This window comes from Scyliorhinus torazame, chromosome 4, assembly GCF_047496885.1.
Source record: "Scyliorhinus torazame isolate Kashiwa2021f chromosome 4, sScyTor2.1, whole genome shotgun sequence".
Lineage (NCBI taxonomy): Eukaryota > Metazoa > Chordata > Chondrichthyes > Carcharhiniformes > Scyliorhinidae > Scyliorhinus > Scyliorhinus torazame.
This window is the reverse complement of record NC_092710.1, coordinates 267,831,946-267,853,461: the sequence shown is the minus strand read 5'-3', so window position 1 is coordinate 267,853,461 and position 21,516 is coordinate 267,831,946. Positions and strand designations below refer to the sequence as shown.

At 42.6% G+C, this 21,516-nt stretch overlaps 1 protein-coding gene across 1 annotated transcript in view; it reads left to right on the top strand.

Moving 5' to 3' along the window:
• LOC140410929 (peptidase M20 domain-containing protein 2-like) overlaps positions 1-20,019 on the top strand; it is a 59,536-nt gene extending 39,517 nt beyond the window's left edge. Inside the window, exons 5-7 of the mRNA XM_072499773.1 lie at positions 3,735-3,867; positions 5,795-5,902; positions 19,325-20,019. Coding sequence (XP_072355874.1) covers positions 3,735-3,867; positions 5,795-5,902; positions 19,325-19,458 — 375 coding nt within the window. The 3' untranslated portion in view covers positions 19,459-20,019. The remainder of the gene's footprint in view (positions 1-3,734; positions 3,868-5,794; positions 5,903-19,324) is intronic.
• Positions 20,020-21,516: the final 1,497 nt, after the last annotated feature.

The window sequence follows — 21,516 nt, the reverse complement described above, 5'->3', positions numbered from 1 at the left end:
AGCTACACTTTCTGCACAATGCCCACACCAAATGCAACTAGCACGACAACCTGCTGTACCACTCACTAGTGAGAAAGGAGAGGAGAAAAAGTGCAGCAGGAGGATAGAGACTCAAAAGGAGTTGAGGGTAAAGAAGCTGAGGAGGAGGAAATGAGACATAGACAGACAAATAGCTGAGAAGAAGCAAGCATTAGCAACATGATCACTTTGGAGCTTTGATCATGCTCCATACTATTTGCACTGGTTTTGCTGAAGGTAAGTCAATATAATCCAGACAAATGTGAGGTAATGCATTTTGGAAGGTCTAATGCAGGTAGGGAATATACGGTGAATGGTAGAACCCTCAAGAGTATTGAAAGTCAAAGAGATCTAGGAGTACAGGTCCACAGGTCACTGAAAGGGGCAACACAGGTGGAGAAGGTAGTCAAGAAGGCATTCGGCATGCTTGCCTTCATTGGCCGGGGCATTGAGTATAAGAATTGGCAAGTCATGTTGCAGCTGTATAGAACCTTAGGCCACACTTGGAGTATAGTGTTCAATTCTGGTCGCCACACTAGCAGAAGGATGTGGAGGCTTTAGAGAGGGTGCAGAAGAGATTTACCAGAATGTTGCCTGGTATGGAAGGCATTAGCTATGAGGAGCGGTTGAATAAACTCGGTTTGTTCTCACTGGAACGAAGGAGGTTGAGGGGAGACCTGATAGAGGTATACAAAATTATGAGGGGCATAGACAGAGTGGATAGTCAGAGGCTTTTCCCAAGGGTAGAGGGGTCAATTACTAGGGGGCATAGGTTTAAGGTGAGAGGGGCAAGGTTTAGAGTAGATGTACAAGGCAAGTTTTTTACGCAGAGGGTAGTGGGTGCCTGGAACTCGCTACCGGAGGAGGTGGTGGAAGCAGGGACGATAGTGACATTTAAGGGGCATCTTGACAAATACATGAATGGGATGGGAATAGAGGGCTACGGACCCAGGAAGTGTAGAAGATTGTAGTTTAGTCGGGCAGCATGGTCGGCACGGGCTTGGAGGGCCGAAGGGCCTGTTCCTGTGCTGTACATTTCTTTGTTCTTTGTACAGAACTACAGGGAAAAAGCAGGAGTGGCACTGGGTGAATTCCTCTTGAACTGGGCCAGCATGAACCCGATGGGCCAATTGGTAGCCTTGTGTGCTATAATTATTCTGTGTTCTAAGTAGTTAGTGCTGGTGACCTTGTTTATCTAATGGTTTTTTGATTGCTGTTGAAGTCAGTTTTAATAGTTGATATTTCTATGATGTTTTCATGGACAGTATAGTTTAAGAGTGATCAGTAATGTCTGGGGCAAGCATGGAGCCAGGAGGGGGGAATGGATGGAATAGCAAGAACAGTGGTATCCATGGAACGTGAAGACGTCCAAAGACATGCTTGTTAGGTGGATTGGCCATGCTAAATTGCCCTTAGTGTCCAATGGAGTTGGGTGGGGTTGCTGGGTTACGGGGCGGAGGTGTGGGCTTACCAAGGGCTGGTGCAGGCTTGATAGGCTGAGTGCCTCCTTCTGCACTGTAAATTCTATGTCTATGAGGACATGAGAGCATTTGTTGGATGAGCAAATGTGGTGCTTGTTTCAAATACCTGACAGGCTTTTTATAGAGTGTGTTATGACTAGTGCGTGAGGCCCCCCCCCCCCCCCCCCCCCCCCCGACACAGACCCCAGAGTCCCAACGCAAGTGAATGAACCAATAATTTGTATAACATTTCCGAAACCTTCGGCTCTTGGCTGCCCAATAATTTACAGTCACCAGGTTTGAAAATTGAAACACAATTAATGTTTATTTATAACAGAAATAAAGATGAAATATACAGTGACTATAACAGATTAACGGCAAGCTAACCTGCTACTACCCCCCCCCCTCTTTAACTGTCCCACTCTCTAGCCACCCACACACAGGACAGACATACACAGAGGGGTGGAAACAGGTGAAAATAATACGGGTTAAGGGAAAAAGAAAAAAGTCCTTGCTTCAGTTGAGGATTTCTTCAGTGCATCTTCTTCCTAAGTCTAATGTAGCCTGCACTAACTTTTAAAACACCTTTTCTGGAGTGACAGAGGCTTTGTTTCTTCAGACTTTGCTCTGAGCCCATGGGGTCTCCTCCAAGCCCTGTTTTCAGGAATCCAGGGGGAGATTCTCTCAGCCCAGGCCAGGCCGGAGAATCGCCAGGCTGGGTGCGAATCGCACGACGACGCCCCGATGCCGGTTCTCCGATTCTCTGGAGAGCGGAGAATTGGCGCCGGCGCGGCGCCGGCCGGGGGTCGCTCTGCGCAGCCCCCCCCCCCCCCGGCGGTTTCCCCACCCGGGATGGGTCGACCACGTGTGGTCTTACCCGGTGCGACCTCAGTGTGCATCCATCTGGGGATGGCCTGGTGGGGGGGGAGGGGGTCCGACCTCGGGGGGTCGACTGATCGGTGGGCTAGCCTCTCTGGCTGGGGGCCTCTTTTGCTGCACGCCGGCCCCTGTAGCGCTACGCCATGTTGCATCATAGCCGGCGCGGAAAAGGGAGCCTGCGCGCAATTGCGCTGGTTGCAGCGCGCATGCGCAGACCCGCGGCACCCATTTGACATCGGTATCGGCAGCTGGAGCGGCATGGGTCGCTCTAGTACCATGCTGGCCCCCTGTAGGGGTCAGAATCGCTGCTCATGGGGGCATATTGAAGCCGCCGTGAAATGCAACGGTGTTTACGACAGCGTCAACACTTAGCCTCAGGACCAGAGAATCCCGCCCCCAATATTCACAGGCTTATTGGACAGAAAGAGTTAGCTGGATCTTTTCATGCAGAGGCTTAGCTTTCATTTTTCTGGAGAGAGTTCAGCTGGATCTTTCACCTCCACTGCCGGAATTCAAACTCACAAGTAAAAATGGAACCTCATGGCTCTGAAGAATGTTCCAGAGAAGTCAGAACAAATCACCACTCGGTATTGGCAAAGCCCAGCATTTTGAGTCAGCTCATTGGTCGCCAGCCAAGTCCATCACTCTGAGTCATCACTGATGTCAGTCAAATCGCTCTGGAATCTGCTGATTGGAATTAACAGGCAACTTCATGCAGACTACTTTGCCTTAGAGACGCAGGTCAATCTTCAGTTTAAACCAACACAGGCTTCTGCTCGAATTAAAGGCAAAGTCCACATTAAAAGCATAGGCCCATTAATCGTCAATGGACAAGAATAGTAATAGGAAAAATAAAAATAACAAAGGGGAAAACAGGGAACAAACATGGTTTAAAGAAGAGGATCCTTACAAAAGAAACCAAGCAAACCTTGGAAGTTGGGAGAGCAGGCTTGGAAACCGGAGGCAGCCAGGTTGGGTTAGAAATCCCAGATAAGACCACCTTCTTAAATTAAATAATATATTTATTTTAAAAGATATCTTTATTTCCACAGGATTAATTTCATGCTGCAAATTATGAATAATTCCCAAGTTTCTGTTCCAATTTTGTAAGGACTGAAACTGTTCAATCTTGCACAAACAACTTGTAACCTCTACCTTTTTTCTTTTCAGAATATAACAGAGAGGAACTATAGTTCGGTGCAGCTAGATTTGTAGGAGCCAAACACAACTATTTAAGTCTAGTTTGAAATCTGTTCCTATTTCCAGTGAAATCGATTCGTGTTTTAATTTGCCTAGATACTTTGAATCCCAAGGGACTGGTTATTTACTAACTGTTCTGGACAAATAATTTACGAATGCTAATACTATTTCTTACAGGTAGAACTGGAATTTGGTAAGAAAGTATACTATAATGTGATTCCTAATGAAACTCTCCAACGTTTGTATGAGGTGAATGGCAGAAGCCTTGGCATGGAATTCAAAACTAATAAAATTCTGAATACACTAACAGGTAAATTTGTTATAGTATCTTTTTTGCAATTTTCATTTCTGACTAGTTGGTAGTGTCTGGTGCACCTTGTATTTCTTTTCGCTTTTTGCTGCTTTAATTTTCATGCAATTTTTTTCTGGTTTACTTAATGTTCCTTCTGGTCATCCCTCTTCCTTTCTCTCTTTCCCAACTCCTGCCCAGCTCAAACATGTCCTGCATTATTTCTGGCCAATGGAATGGGCAGAAAATAGCCAAGGTTACTGATCAATTTTGAACAGTTTCTATTAAGTGAGTAGTTTCTAGTAGTGAGCATTAAGGGCGGCATGGTAGCACAGTGGTTAGCCCTGTTGCTTCACAGCTCCAATTCCCGCTTGGGTCACTGTCTGTATGGAGTTCTCCCCGTGTCTGCGTGGGTGTCCTCCGGGTGCTCCGGATTCCTCCTACAGTCCAAAGATGTGCAGGTTAGGTGGATTGGCCGTGCTAAATTGCCCTTGGTGTCCAAAAAGATTCGGTGGGATTACTGGGATACAGGGATAGGGTGGAATTGTGGGCTTAAGTAGGGTGCTCTTTCCAAGGGCCGGTGCAGACTCAATGGGCTGAATGGCCTCCTTCTGCACTGTAAATTCTATGAGCTTTCTGAAACCATTTTATTTTTTACAAATTGTGCACAATTTACTCTGAAACACTCAGCATATTGAGGCTCACCTCTGCTGTAGGCATGCTATCTATATAATGATTACTCAAATTATTTCCTACCAATCAGCTAAAGATGTTAAAAATCTGTTTTTCAAAATTGCTGTCAGAAATAAAATCTTTTTTTCCTTGAATGTTGCCTCATCTCCTTTTGTAGTTTCTCTTTGTTTCTCCGGAAGTCCTACACCAAGATCTGAAAATTATAGTTTAAAAGCTTTTGAGTTGCAGACACTGCTGTGAAACTTTGGTAGTGCCTTTATCAGTTTTATTCTAGAACAGCTTCTCAAATCTCTGACAATTTAATAGCAGTGATGTGTTACCAATAAAACTGAATTTTAATATTTTAAAAGTTTTCCTGTTTACTCTTGGCTTTTTAAATACATTTTGTTCAACAAAATGTTGTGAGATTGTGGCACAGTGGTTAGCACTGCTGCCTCACAGCTCCAAGGACTCCAGTCCAATTCCTGCCTCGGCTGACTGTGTGGAGTCTGCACGTTCTTTCCATGTCTGTGTGGGTTTCCTCCGGGTGCTCCTGCTTCCTTCCACAGATCAAAGATGTGCAGCTTAGGTGGGTTGGCCATGATAAAATTGCCCCTTAGTGTCCAGGGATGTGTAGCTAAGGTAGGATTGCGGTGTTCGGACGGTGGCTTGGACCTAGGTAGGATGTCCTTTCAGAGGGTCGGTGCAGACTTGATGGGCCGAATGGCCTCCATCTGCACTGTAGGGATTCTATGGTTCTAAAATTTTATATTCTCTAATAATGTACAGTTTTTCAAAGAGTAATATATCAGCATGATATTGTGAATTGTAATATTTACCAGATTAGATTGCAATGTGCAGATTGCTGCTGCAGATCAGCTGCCTGGGCAGTAATACTTCCTATTCCAACTTTCCAGATGGTATTGAATAGGACAAACATCTAATTATTTGTTGTTGAACAAGTTAATAATGGCTGAACCCTTTCATTGTATGGCAGTGATGGTATTTTGTGGAAGGATGGGATGCAGTGTTCTATTTGTAGCTGAATCTTTCCTCTCACCTCCATATTAAAGTTACGTAACTCGCAATAAGCATCGGATTCTTTAATTTTTATCGTATCTAAATAATTAGATAATTTTTTGCTAACTAAACACTGTATTGCTTCTGCGTAATTTTAAATCCATTATTGTATTTGAATATGACTTTCTAGAATGCCCTAGTGTGACAGGTTGGTTAGAAAAGATGTTAATAGATTTCTTTACCTTTTGGCTTTTAGGCTCCACAGATTTTGGTAATGTTTCTTTCATTGTTCCTGGAATTCACCCCTATTTTTACATTGGAACATCAGCTTTGAATCACTCGGAGGAATACACTGAAGCAGCTGGTAAGTAATTTGAAATACTGTACTGTTTTGTAGATTTGTTTGCAAAAGTTCCTGGATACAAAGGTATAGTGTATAAGATCAGTAATGTCAATCGTTCGAGCATCCACTAACTGCTAGGTTCTCCTCATACCTTGTGTCAAAAAACTCAATATGCATGCAATTTTGCATCCTGCTTCCAGTTTTGCCAAAGTTTCTCTGTAATTAGATAATTGCAGGATAGGCAAGAATAGCCTGGAATGATTCCTTCAGAGTAGTTGAGATCAAGAGTTTACAATATAGGAAATCATAATCATTTTGAAGTGTGAGTATCGTATTCAAAACTGACAATTATTACCCTCTAGTTGCCCTGGGAAGTTAGTGATTCAACCAAGTGGCTTTGTTATGGACAGGAGAGCAAGGCATAACTGGATGTCTTAATTCTCACAGTCCGCCTGTAAGCAGAGGTGTTTGTTTGAAAAACAGGTGTGGCGCTTATTACAAAAAAACTTTGTGCAATCAATGTTTAAAATGATTTGCAGCAAACTCTTAGAATTAAATTAGAAATTTAGTTTTTTACACATCCAAACCTGGAGAGGTGGGTGATGATCACACACGCACATAGTAGGGAGATATGAAAAAGGGGTTTTACAGCTCTGAATAACTTAAAGGTAAAATAAAATACAGAAATGGATATACATTTGATTGATTGGGGATTCCCTTCTGGAGAAGCTCCAGTTCAGATGGGATCCTGGCTGAAGGCAGAAGGGCAGAAATTACTTTAAAGATGATGGTGATGCAATGAGAAGAGGTTGATATTCAAAGACTTGAGGCAGAATTCTTCCATTCTAGGACTAATTGCTGTGGTGGAGCAGGAACGTGGAGTGTTTCCCACTGTGGTAGCCAATGGGAAAACACTCCAAATCTCAGGCCTTGACCTCATTAGTTATGCACCAAGGTGTTTTGTGCTGGTTTCCATGGCGTAGCATCACTGATGGCGCATAATCCGCTATCTTATCCGGACGCCATATTAAAAAGGGTGCAAGGTTGGCACTGCCAGGGTACCAGGGGTAACTGCCAAGGGACGGGGCCTGAGGGGGGCCATGCCTATGAAATGGGGATGAAGAGAGGTTATGAAGGGTCGGAGGGTGATAAAAGGGGGATAGCCTTAAAGGGGGGGCCCTCAGCGACCCACAGTGGGGTATGCTCACCTGAGAGGGTGGGGATGGTGAGGATGAATGGATGTGGGGCTGGGTGGGGATGGGGGTCATGTGGACATCCAGTGATTGGGGGGGGGGGGCACTTTGCCCCTCCGAAGTCGAGATTTGGGTGTGTTGCCCATTTCTGCGGGGGAATCACAATTTTCCTGGGTGGAGGGATATGAGGGGCCCTCAACCTAACTTTGAGATATGGGTACCCTTTAAAAATGGCACCCTGATCTCGGAGGAGCCAGTCTTGCCAGCATCTTTATTTCCCCACTGCAGAAAAAAATTCAGTGTGGGATTTTCCAGCGAGAAACTGCCCAAGCTCCAAAAGAAAGTGTGTGTGAATACAGACCTGGATCGTGTTCAACACTCCGTGAAACCTGCCCAAAATGACACTTGGATCGGGATTCTCCGGCCACGCTTTACCTTTACATGGTCCGCATCCCGCCCGTGGCGATCTTGCGGCGGGCGGAAGAATCCGGCCTTTAGTCCTTTTTTGGCAGAATTTTCCCCGTTAACTCTGTAGTGATATGTTTATAGGTATGCCAGTGAAGGGTTAATTATTACATCTCAATGGCGGCATCTGGCACAGTGGTTAGCACTGGGACTGCGGCACTGAAGACTAGGATTCAACTCCCGGCCCTGGGTCACTGTCCGTGTGGAGATTGCACATTCTCCCCATGTCTGCGTGGGCTTTACCCCCACAACCCAAGCATGTGCAGGTTAGGTGGATTGGCCACCCTAAATTGCCCCTTAATTGGATTTTTTAAAAATTGGTTTAAAAATTATTACATCTCCGTGTAATTCAAACACTAGAGGGCACCACCAGTTCTCAGTATAAATATCAGACCTCGGGGAATGTTGGGTAGTTAGTAGCAGTTTAGCAAAGGAGAAGTATTGATCACAGCACGAGGAGTAGTTTAGATAAGAGAGAGTTAGCACGAGAACATCATTAGTTGATACTAGATTATAGATTACTGTTTAACTTTATTAGTAGTTATAGCTCTGTAGTGTGTTCAAACTTTAATTAATCATTATTCAATGAATTTGTTTTGCTTCAATCTAAAGATTGGTGGTTTCTTGATCATCAACTCATCAGACCATTCTGGATCAAAAGGCAAAGAATAATGACATATTACCACAAAGTGTAATATAACATGCTTCCGGGAGTGGAAAGCTTAAAAAATTTAATGGACCACGTAATATAACATGGTACCAGATGTGTCTACTGTAGCCAACTAGTTTAGTTTAGTGAGGATCTAGTACAGAAAATTAAGAAGCAATTCGAATTTCGAAGCACCAAAGACCTGTTACTGCGAGACATCGATGAATCCAGGACTGATGGAGAAAGCTCAAGCTCCACGATGACTCCGGATGAACGTATATAATAATGCTAACTAGCGAGTGTTTAAACAAGAGTTTCAACTCTATTTCTCATCCTCCAATCTAGGAATTGCCAGAGATGAGCAAAAAACTGCCTTATTATTACTCACGGCTGGGCAACAGACCATAGAAGTATATAACACATTCCATTTTGAGAATGATGCTGAAAAAGAAAACTTTGAACTGGTAGTTAAAAAATTTGATCAATATTGTGAAAGTGATGAAGAGTTCATCAAAAGATTGCAAAAGCAACAAAAAAATGCTCTCTCAAGATTTGTTTAAAATGTGCTATGCAAGGAAGCAATCTAAAAATAGACATGCCGAAATGTTTAATCGTCAAAGTAAAGAGAATTTTCACTGCATTGAAGCTGTGGCGCAGCAGAAAATTATTCGTGCTAAAAAAGACGACAGTGCGCAAGTGCACCCAAAAAAAACGGGCAATTCCGATTCTGACCGTTCTGCGCAAATGGGGGTCAGTACGTACATGCGCACTTCCAAAAAAGACGCAAACCGGAAAAATACCGTTCTGCTGTAGCCATCTGGGATGGCCACTTTCAGAATACAAAATGGACACTCACAGAGAATATAGGGAAATGTGGACAATACTAAGCAACAAGCAGGCACAGTCTGAATGTATATTTGGGAAGCAGTCAGCAGACGGAATCGAAACTCTGGATCGATTAACATATTGATGGCCCATCTCCGAGGAACAAAGGACTAATACTCAGGAAGCCGACACTGTCGCAGTCATCCCGGCGCCAGTACCCCAACCGAAAGACACAAACAAAGCAAGGCCAACGGCCACCTAAGACACACCCAGCCATCAGGGCACCCACCCCTTTATTGGCTTAGATCGATGACAATGATCAAGAAGCTGCCCAATAATTGGGACCAAGTATAAGGCCCGCCTAAAAGCGCGCGAGGCCCCTCCAAGTATAAGAAGGAACCCCTGACAAAGATTCAGTCTCTTGGATTCGGCTCTCAAGCGGAGAGACCCATCCACCAGCATCACCAGAAGCAAGTAACATCAAGGTCAACGCTCGCTACCAGGTGGACGACCTTAGCTGTACTCCTATTACCTCTTCGAACCCAACAGCCTCAGATCCGACCAGCGGCCATTGTTCCTCTGACTAAGTGGACACCCGAAGTTAATTATAGGTGTTAGCGTTAGAGGTAGTTTAGTTTGTAGTAATACCGTGCATGAGTAGATCTTACTGTGTGTAAATAAATAGTATTGACTTTGAACTAACTAACTGGCTCTTTGATCGGTATTCAGGTTGAACCTTGTGGCGGTATCAAGAGATACCTGGCGACTCTGAAAGTACACTCATAATTAGGATTAAGAAAGGTGACCATATTGACCGCCATATTGATAACCAAATAAATATAGCAACAGTGTGCATGCGTGAGAAGCTGCGTATGCACAGTTGAAAAAAGAGCGCACTCCGGAAGAAGATCGATTTGCGTATGCGCAATCAAAGATTACGCATGACGTCACGAACATTATTACATCAGAACATTTTGGACACGCCCACTTAAAGGGTAACTGCCAGAAAATTGGGAAAATCAGTTTTAAAGGTACAAAATACAAGTTTGTTACCTCGCAAGGCAGAACAATGCCTGAATTTCAACACAGTTGAAGAAAACATTTGCAGCACTATGCAACAAGATGTTTCAGCATTTAACATGAAGGAAATGTCAATCTATAACTAAAGATGATCAATACTACATTGAAGAATGCTATTCTTACATGGCAGAGATATTCGGATATTATCATTTTATTAGCAACACGGTTGAAAAGCTAAATACCACTCTACTAATGGTAGATAAATCCAATACCTTGATCATTGATACATAGGATGACAGTAACCTGTGAGACGAATAAAAAGAGAAAGACTCCACACAGAGAGCACCGAACGACTCCACAGAGAGAGAGCACTGCACGATTCCACAGAGAGCAATGAAAGACTCCACAGAGAGATCATTGACAGACTCCAGAATGGAAGCAATGAAAGACTCCAGAGGGAGAACAATGCAAGAAGAAGACTATGAAGGTCTCTCCAGCTTATTTGATCAATTGAAAAAAGACTATGAATGTCTACCCACTGTCTTTTGCGAATAGCGACACAATGACCACAATTAGCATACAAGATGTGCAAGACAACAGCACGACTGACCGATCTCAGCTCGACTGTACAAAAGAACATGACAATCAATGTAAAACAATAAATTAATCAATTGAAACCACATCTATTCTAAAGAACCTACAAGAAAACAACATCTTGGAGAAGTTCACTCCAGAAGAGGAGCATCAAGAGATCAAAGATAAATCAGATCAACTAGAAGTGACTGATGTCACCAAGATCAATGAAACATCAGATAATTCACAGGAACCTCAGATCATAAAGCTCAATGCAACATCAAATAATACAAAGGATACTGATACTAAAAAGTTTGAAGATGACTGTAACTATCTAGACGGAACAGTTCTTCAGCACAAAAAGAGAAACTATGGAACAAGGTACATCTCTGAAACTGAAGGACAACCGAACAGCACAGTCCAAAACAATGCCAGGAGTAGACACATCAAACGGACATTGTTCAAACAAAACAAATGTCATGCCAACGAATTTCATGAATTCGGATTTGCTCAAAAAAAAAAAAAGCAAACCAGTTTTTAAGGCAAATGACATACAAAATCGATACCACATGCACAAAAAAAAGACCAGGTCAGAGAACAAAAGCAGTTCAACCAGTCGAACACCTGCTGATGACTTGCTGGTACTTCAACACACCACGAGTGAAGACTAGGACAGTCTCCATTTGTGAATCGTTCCTGTTGAACTTTTTCGTTATTGATTTTTCACTACGTTTCAAAGCTATATACATATCATGTATTGTAATATTATACATTTTTTCCTTTGTAGTACGTTGAAAAGAAATGTTAAAAAAGGGGGACGTAATGATATGTATATAGGTACGCCAGTGAAGGGTTAATTATTACATCTGTGTAATTTAAACATTAGAGGGCAACACCAGTTCCCAGTATAAATAGCAGACCTCAGGGAATGTTGGATAGTTAGTAGCAGTTTAGCAAAGAAGTATTGATCACAGCACGAGGAGTAGTTTAGATTAGAGAGAGTTAGCACAAGGACATCATTAGTTAATACTAGATTATAGATTACTGTTTAACAGACTCAATCTTACTTTATTAGTAGTTATAGCTCTGTAGAGTGTTCGAACTTTATTTAATTAATTGTTATTCAATAAATTAGTTTTGCTTCATTCTAAAGATTGGTGGTTTCTTTATCATTAACTCATCAGACCATTCTGGATCAAAAGGCAAAGAATAACGACATATTACCACAAAGTGTAATACAACAAACTCTGTTTTTCTCTCTCCGCAGAAGCTGCCAGACCTGCTGAGTGTTTCCAGCATTTCCTGCTTTTATGTCAGATTTTTAGCATCCACAGGATATTGCTTTTGTTTAAGTGTCATGCTTATCTCATTAAATTTTCATTTTTCTCTTTCCACAATTAATCTAATTCCTTATGCAAATAATTAATTATGTTACTGCCCTCCCCATTTTGGCATCAGCTGCAAACATGTTACATTTGCGATGGGTTGTGATGTCCAGTCACTCGGTAGATATTGGAAACAAAGATGCAGTAGACCGTACAACATCTACGCACCAAAGTCCTTCTAATCCAGTTCTGATCGTGGGATCATTATCCCTCAAATGACTTTAGGTAGTTCAAGGAGAAAACTCACAACCATTTTCTCAGGACATTTAATAATGACCAATAAAAACCATCTTGTTAGAATTGCCCACATCCAGGTAGCAAATAACAATTTTTTAAAATCCTCTAGGTTTTTGGTTTCATTTAGAAGTCTCTCTTGGAATTTATGACAACTTTCCAAAAGTGTAAATCACAGATCACAGAATTTACAGTGCAGGAGGAGGCCATTCGGCCCATCGAGTCTGCACCGGCTCTTGGAAAGAGCACCCCACCTAAGCCCACACCTCCCTATCCTCGTAAACCAGTAACCCCACCTTAGCTAAGGGCAATTTAGCATGGCCAATCCACCTAACTTGCACATCTTTGGACTGTGGGAGGAAACCGGAGCACCCGGAGGAAACCCACCCAGAAACGGATTAAATCTATAGTCTAGGGAGCAAAATGAGTGTTTTAAAAAATAAATTCAGAGTGCTTAGTTAATTATATATTTTTCCAATTGAGGGGCAATTTAGCGTGGCCAATCCACCTAGCCTACAAATCTTTGGGTTGTGGGGGTGAGACCACGCAGACACTGGGAGAATGTGCAAACTGCACAAGGACAGTGACCCAGCCAGGATCGAACCCGGGTCCTTGATGCTGTTGACTTCTTTATTTCTATGTGAACCACAAGATGTTTCTTATATTGACCGAATGACCACACAACCAGTCTATTAGTTCAAAAGACAGTTTATTAACAAACACACTTGTTTCTATATGCGATGATTCACGCGGCTACGCACTAAACTAGACCTAATAACTAAGATGACCCTTACTTAACTTCGGGGTGACCGACTGTGCGGGAGATAAGGCCTTTATCTGTGTCCATGTGGGTCGGTTGGAAGTCTTCAGGTTTGTCTCGGCTGGGCTCGTCCTTCAGGTAGAGATCACAGGTCCTTGAACTTGGCTAGTTGATATGCTGCAATTGGTCGCACACAGGCCGGTCCAAAAGAGGCCGATCCCTAGTGCGCAGAGCTTCTTATCCTTCTCTTTCGCGCTCTTTTGGGCGGTCCTAACTCCAGATCCAATGGATCGAAAGGGTTTCGATCGCCCTCTGATCCTGGCCAACTAAGGGGCGGATACCTCGGTGGCTGGTTGGGTCCTAGCTGTCATTGTCCCAGGCAAGTAGGCCTTTCCAAATAAGGGGACGTGGCACCGGTTAGTCTGCTACTGTTGCTGCTTCTTGATTCGAGTTCCATTGCCCTGGGGGAAATGGTGATTGACTTTTAATAGGTGCAAGTTTCGGTCAGGTCTGGCTTCTTTGCCCAATATACAGAGATTGTGTCCAAGTTGACCACAATTCCCATGGTCATTTGCAGGTGGCCATTTTAGATGGCTAAAATGCCATGAGGTAGCAGTGCTAACCACTGCACTACCGTGCTGCCATAGCAAAATTAGTGGTATCCAATCATTCGCCTGCTATATGCAATCTCTGACATTTATATCCATTGCATTCAATGGAATTAAATATCAGGCATTGCATATAATGGGACATTGATTCAATTCCGTCTATTTTATGGCACCACCCCAGATGAATTTCTACTCCACTATGTTGATTGAACACTTGATTAATGTCAGATGAATTAACTAACTGTGAAGTCTGTTTGTACCCTCTATTTCTGTGTCAGACAGTCCCAGTCATCTCACCTCTGTACTGAACAGTCTAAGAAGAAATAATAATTCTGTAGGTGTCAACTAAGTCCTGCTGCTGAAGATTTTTGAAAATTCACTGGAATTTGGTTAGAAAATATCTGCGAAAGGGATTTGGGAGTCCTCTGGTACAGATGATCCGTTCTTGCTTCTGTCCGAATCAGTTCTTCATTAAAGCACATCTCGGATTTTAAATGAATGCTTCTCAAAACTCCTTTGGAATGTAAATTGGAGGTTGTGAGTTTGAAATGATTTGATACAATAAAGTATGCTCAGATTTCATAAATCTGTTTCAAATTAGTTCTCAGTTTGAGCTGAAAGAAGGTTCTTTTGTCTCTGCAATGACAAAACTTCTGACCCATGACAATGTAACTTCAATGAGGCTGTTTCTATGAACCGTATATTAAAAAAACTTTTCCATGAGAAATTTACTGCAATACTTTTGTAATCTCTAAATTCTGAATTCTTAGTTTCTAACACTCGAGTCCTCAGTTGTGCCTGACCTAACAAGGCATGAACAACTAGTACTTCTGAATCAAGTAGAATTTATTCAGTAAGATATGACATATACTTAACACATGTAAGCCTCTCATCCCTCATGTTCGTAGGATTCCCCGAACGTTACCAGCAGAGTGAAAGGGCAGAAGTGTCAGATTCTAACTGTGAGAGCCAATGAACTGAGTGAACTCTTCCCCTCCCCGATCCCCAGCCCCTGGCGATATCACAAAGCTGCCCACTTAATTGCCCACGATACATTTAAAATAACATACAACTGCTCAAAAACCAGGCTCTCGGGCAACTTAAAAGTTCTTAATTCATTAAGTGTAGTTTCTAATCGGCAACAGCTGCCACCCTGTGAAGTGTCCCAAGTTGAACTATTTAAAAAGTGGTTAAAAATGAGATCCATCTACATTACTTCAGCCCAATGATGAACCTTAAAATATTACCAAAAGCTTACACTTTGCACTTATTTGCATAATTTATTCAGTTTACAACGTAGTTTATGGTTGAGGAATGCCATCTGGCCTTTTTTGAACATCCATTCGGCAACACCCAACACCCTGGGCAGGATTCTGCGAGACCCCCCCCCCTCTCTCTCTTCTAAACTCCAATGAATATAATCCTAACCAACTTAGTCTCTCCTCATATGACAGTCCCATCATCTCAGGAATCAGCCTGCACTCCTTCCATGGCAGGGCTTTTTCAAAGTGGGGCTCATGACCCGCAGGTGTCAGAGGGTTGCAGAATTCAGAATTGCAAAAAAATGCGAACGGCAAGGACCAGAATGACAGAGGGCAGACAAAGAACAGACAATGTAATTTGAAGTTTAGGAGAGAAATGAGAGAATAGATCAGGAGCAATGCTGATGCGGCAATTGATTGCACAGGAGAGCTGAAGGCAAGGAATGCGAGCTACAGAAGGAAGCAGATGTGCTTTATGGTAATTCTCAGCAAAGTTGGGTTGTCAATCATCCCGATTATAGAAATGGTACAGAGCACAGCAATAATGTATTTGAAGGTGCGGCTGTTGCGAATCAGAAAGGAGCAGGTGGGAGAGTTGCTTACCATTGCCAATGGGCGCATTAAAATTGCTAGTTTTTGTGTTAAAATCACCCATTACACTCACAGCCAAAGCCCCATTGAGTTCCCACCATCCCAGGAATCAGCCTGCACTCCCTCCATAGTAGGGTTTTTCAAAGTGGGGCAGAGTTAATCCATCCTACTTGGACTGGACTTGCCGTCATGTGGAATAAATCCAGGTGATGGGACAGTGAACTAACCTCCCCTCCAGTCTCATTTGCAGGGGGCACATATTCTTCATTGGTCATTGTGATGTTCCAATGCCAAGACATAAAGAGATCCAACGCAGAGTCATGCAAACATGCACCAGCTCCATTCTTTGAAAAGCCCTGACCAGAGCACAGAAATAATAATGGTACCAGCACTGATTCAATTCATTCAATGGCAGTTCTGTAAGCCATCTGTGTGGTTGGATGTTTTTCTGATCCACAAACTTAAATTTCCAAGACATTGGAGCAGCTCATTGGACAGCACGGCAGCACACTGGCCTCACAGCGCCAGAGAGTCGGGTTCAAGTCCGGCCTTGAGTGACTGTGGATTTCCCAGTGTCTGCAGGTGAGGTGGGGCTATGGGGATAGGGCACTTTCAGAGGGTCAGTGCAGACTCAAGGGGCTGAATGCCCTCATGCTGAACTGTAGGAATTCTATTCTAAAATTCTAACCGCTGCATGCAATACTGTTGCAATCATCTCAGTGATAAAGGACTAGAATCTGAATATCTTGCACCTGGAGAGCATTCATCGTGTTTATATATACTTGATCATTTTTAAAATTGGTATGTTTTATTATGTGACGTCTTGTTTTTCAGTGAAAGTTGCTGCTTGTCCTTTCCTGTTGGTCAGTCAGTGCCAGGCTGGGCATGTGTTCAAGAAATGCATTGTCTTGTCAACTTACTGTTTCTGTAAAACCAACATTTGCTCCCAATACCGTTGACTATGAAATTGGGGGGATGGAGATTTCCAACATTTTACTGGTGGTTGGGGAGGGGTAGTCTCTTCACAGGGACAATAAATGTTTATGCAGAGTCCAATTTTTGATTATAAAAATTGTAAATATTTCTTGAGGGGAGGGAAATACAATCTTGTGTATTTGTTTATTTTTTAAAGTCAGCACCCAATGACTCATTAGGGCCCTAATACATTAAAGGTAAGCGAGGGTGGCATGGGCCCTGAAGGTCAGTCAATTGGTAAAATTGGTTTCCAGGAAAAAGTGTTTGAAAAACACTGCTCCATAGGAAGAACATCCTTCCTCAGATAAGGACACCAAAACTGCACACAATATTCCAGGTGTGGCCTCACCAATGCCCTATGCAATTGTAGTAAAACATCCCTATTCCTATACTCAAATTGTCTGGATATGAAGGCCAACATACCGTTTGCCTTCTTTACTGCCTGCTATACCTGTGCGCTTACTTTCTGTGCGCTGATGCACGAGGACTCCAAGATCTCGCTAAATGTGTCCCCCTCTCTCAATTTACACCCATTCAAATAATAATAATCTGCCTTCCTATTTTTGCCACCGAAGCAGATAACCTCACATTTATCAGCATTATACTGTATCTGCCATGCATATGCCCACTCAGCCTGTCCAAATCCCACTGAAGTATCTCTGCATCCTCCTCACAGCTCACCCTCCCATCCAACTTCGTATTACCTGCAAATTTGGGGATAATTTCTTTATGACCCTTGTCCAAATCATTAATATATGATGTGAACAGTTGGGGTCCTAGCACAGATCCTTGCGGTACCCCATTGGTCACTGCCTGCCAATCAGAAAAAGACACATTTATTCCAACTTGTTGCTTCCTGTTTGCTAACCAGCTTTATAAACAAAGAACAAAGAAATGTACAGCACAGGAACAGGCCCTTTGGCCCTCCAAGCCCGTGCCGACCATACTGCCCGACTAAACTACAATCTTCTACACTTCCTGGGTCCGTATCCTTCTATTCCCATCCTATTCATATATTTGTCAAGATGCCCCTTAAATGTCCCTATCGTCCCTGCCTCCACTACCTCCTCCGGTAGTGAGTTCCAGGCACCCACTACCCTCTGCGTAAAAAAACTTGCCTCGTACATCTACTCTAAACCTTGCCCCTCTCACCTTAAACCTATGCCCCCTAGTAATTGACCCCTCTACCCTGGGGAAAAGCCTCTGACTATCCACTCTGTCTATGCCCCTCATAATTTTGTATACCTCTATCAGGTCTCCCCTCAACCTCCTTCGTTCCAGTGAGAACAAACCAAGTTTATTCAATCGCTCCTCATAGCTTATGCCCTCCATACCAGGCAACATTCTGGTAAATCTCTTCTGCACCCTCTCTAAAGCCTCCACATCCTTCTGGTAGTGTGGCGACCAGAATTGAACACTATACTCCAAGTGTGGCCTAACTAAGGTTCTATACAGCTGCAACATGACTTGCCAATTCTTATACTCAATGCCCCGGCCAATGAAGGCAAGCATGCCGTATGCCTTCTTGACTACCTTCTCCACCTGTGTTGCCCCTTTCAATGACCTGTGGACCTGTACTCCTAGATCTCTTTGACTTTCAATACTCTTGAGGGTTCTACCATTCACTGTATATTCCCTACCTGCATTAGCCCTTCCAAAATGCATTACCTATTATTTATATCCAACTGAAGACACTGCCCGCAATCCCATGCGCTTTAACTTTACATATTCATCTGCTTTGTAATGCCTTGGGCAGCACGGTAGCATTGTGGATAGCACAATTGCTTCACAGCTCCAGGATCCTAGGTTCGATTCCGGCTTGGGTCACTGTCTGTGCGGAGTCTGCACATCCTCCCCGTGTGTGCGTGGGTTTCCTCCGGGTGCTCCGGTTTCCTCCCGCAGTCCAAAGATTTGCAGGTTAGGTGGACTAGCAATGCTAAATTGCCCATAGTGTCCAAAATTGCCCTTAGTGTTGGGTGGGGTTACTGGGTTATGGGGATAGGGTGGAGGTGTTGACCTTGGGTAGGGTGCTCTTTCCAAGAGCCGGTGCAGACCCGATGGGCCAAATGGCCTCCTTCTACACTGTAAATTCAATGATAATCTATGATTGTCGAAAGCCTTCTGAAAGTCTAAATAAACCACATCCCTGGTCAACTCTACTCCCACTTTACCATGTTTTCATAGCCTTATCATGTTTCTTGAATCGTATGTCAGTTTTTAATCTATGCTTTTGCAAAGCACTTTTAAAAAATATTAAAGGCATTGATGCACATTGTTCTTGAGCGGCATGATGGAGTTGAGTCGCTTCCTTTATACTTCGGATCTGCTAAAACGCAAAACCAAAGTCAGTTAGAATAGTGTTTTTAAAGATTTGACACAAAGGAATTATGAATAAGTTTGTAAAATCATGTTCTGGTGTTAGTATTCACTTCACCCTGCATTGCATCCACTAACTGCATTAAACATGAAATGCTGAGGTCTCTTTAATGATTTTATACACATGTATTGTTCCACGGTCTTGATGGCAATAAAAGGTAAACAAATGGAAGACTAATTTTTCTACCCATTTTAAAGTCTAATTCCACCCATTTGAAGTGGCCTAGAAATTGTTGCATTTCACGACAGATCATAAATGCTATAACTTTCTTGAACTTTGGTGACTGCCATTTTGCGCTATAATGTGTACGTGATTCTTCTGAACCAAAATATTTTCGGACGTTTTTTATCATCGCCAACTCTCATCCCTAGAGACCAACCAAAGTTTCATTGGAATAGTCAAGTTAAAACAAATTTTTATTTGTCTATATAGTAGTCCAGTTTAAAAACTAGTTTAAATTGCTATTTAATGAATAAGACAATCTTGCATTAGTTGTGCTTACTTCAGTGATATGTTATTGTTGCAGGATCTAAAGAAGCACAGTATTTTACACTGCGAACAGCAAAGGCCTTGGCAATGGTTGCATTGGATGTTGTGTTAAACCCAGATCTGTTGCAGCAGATGAAGGGAGATTTTGAAAAGGATAAGTTACAGGAATGAAGAGATGGTGTTTGAACAATACAAAGGGTAATTATTTACTCCACTGTTGATGGATTGTAAAACAATCACAACAAAAGATCACTGCCCTATGTAGAATTGCCAGTGTAAGCGTATAGATAATGCGCCCATGCATTTACACAGTGCTTAACAATTACCTGCAAAAGCAAATCAAGTTCTGTAATATGGCTTTATGCTTTTTATCTCAGCTTAATATATTTAAATACAATTTTGAATTTCTGCAGCTTGGCATTAAAGCATTTTGCATGATTTTATTCTAAAATGGGATAGCTATTGTGTTGTATAATTTTTAAAATTATTTTGGCTCAGATGATTTGGGGGTTTCAGGTCACAATAAAAAGTAAAATAAAATCCTCATTTATAGCAATAAGTAACCAATGTCACTCATCCTAGGTATACTTCAATATGAATTCTAGAAATATTGCTTTGTTCAAGATATTTGTAATTTACACCTGTAAATTGCCATGTACAGGGAGAATTATTTTTGTTTCCCGAAATAAATATATCTGTGTAGCAGTGTATAATAAAAAGCTTTAATTAGTACAGATTTTGTCCAACACGCTTCAGTGCATTATTTGCAACTTTATTGTAGCTGCAGTTTAATTTTCATATTCGTTATAATCCATAGAATTCCTACAGCCATTCGGCCCATTGGAAAGACCACCCTACCTAGGCCCAATTCCCCAACCTATTCCTGCAAACCCACCCTAAACATAGCCAATCCACCTAACCTGCACATCTTTGGACTGTGGAAGGAAACCAGAGCACCCGGAGGAAACCCAAGCAGACATGGGGAGAAAGTGCAGACTCCACACTGTCACCCAAGGTTGTAATCGAACCACTGAAAATCTCCATGATAAATTTTGTCTGGTCTCTGGGATAAATCTGCCCTTGTAAAATGTATTGCCATGGAATAGGTGGAAGAGAAGGTCCACCAGTAGACATTAATATGGATGAAAATTCAGGAAATATGTATAGACCCTCATTTTGGAAACGAGGAAACTCTTCACTGAATGACACCAGTGGTGTGTGACAGGTGCACTAGGACCCTGCAGATTCCACTCAACCAATGTGCATGTCCAATAAGTTTTACCCAGGTGTTTTGCAAGTTACAGGCAAATAACTATGAACACAAGTCAGTTCAACCAACGCAACTTTATTTCAGACAATTTTAAGATTATAGCACACTTTAATTCTAAGAATTCTTACTCTTAACAATCTGCCTGTTTGACTAGAATATGAATACTTCCCAGATCTTGATTCCTTGTCGATTTGCTGGTTCCGAATGCTTGATTCCTGCAGCCTGTTTTTGTCGGTCTGTCTCTGTCTCTAGTCTTTGGTCTCGATCTCTTTCTCTCGGCGTAGAAGGCGAGCTGCTCATGTCCAGCCATGCCTTGGGATGGGCGGAGAGAGGGGATCTCACCTTTTGGCTCCAACCCCATCTACAAGTTTGCTGACCACACGACCATAGTGGGTCGGATCTCGAACAACAACGAGTCAGAATACAGGAGGTGTGTACATGAAGGTAATGTAAGTGTGGTATTATCATACATGAAGGTAATGGAAGGGTTAATGAAATGGATACAAGCAGCCACTAGAGGGAGCAATCCTAGAAGTATATAAGGGATGACGTTGAGCCTTTTGGGACAGAAGCTTGGAGTAGGAGCAGGAGCTGGCTAGGAGTACTGAAGATAGAGAGTAGTTGATGAGGTAGTGAGTTAGACTTTGGATGAGTATAGTTTAATATTTGTTTAATCAACTGTTGGTTCTTAGGGATAAGTGTCGAATCCAATTGTGTTCAATAGTTTGTTATTTTACAAGACTCGTTCTCGGATCAACACTACACATCAAAGCCATCTGGTTAGAGTAAGGCAGAGAACAACAAAGGAGGGAGATAGAGAATCTAGTGGACTGGTGTAATGACAACAATCTCTCCCTTAATGCCAGTGAAACTAAAGAGTTGGTCATTGATTTCAGGAAGCAAAGTATCATAAACACCTCAGCGTTGTGGGCAGCACTGCTAACCACTGCGCCACCATG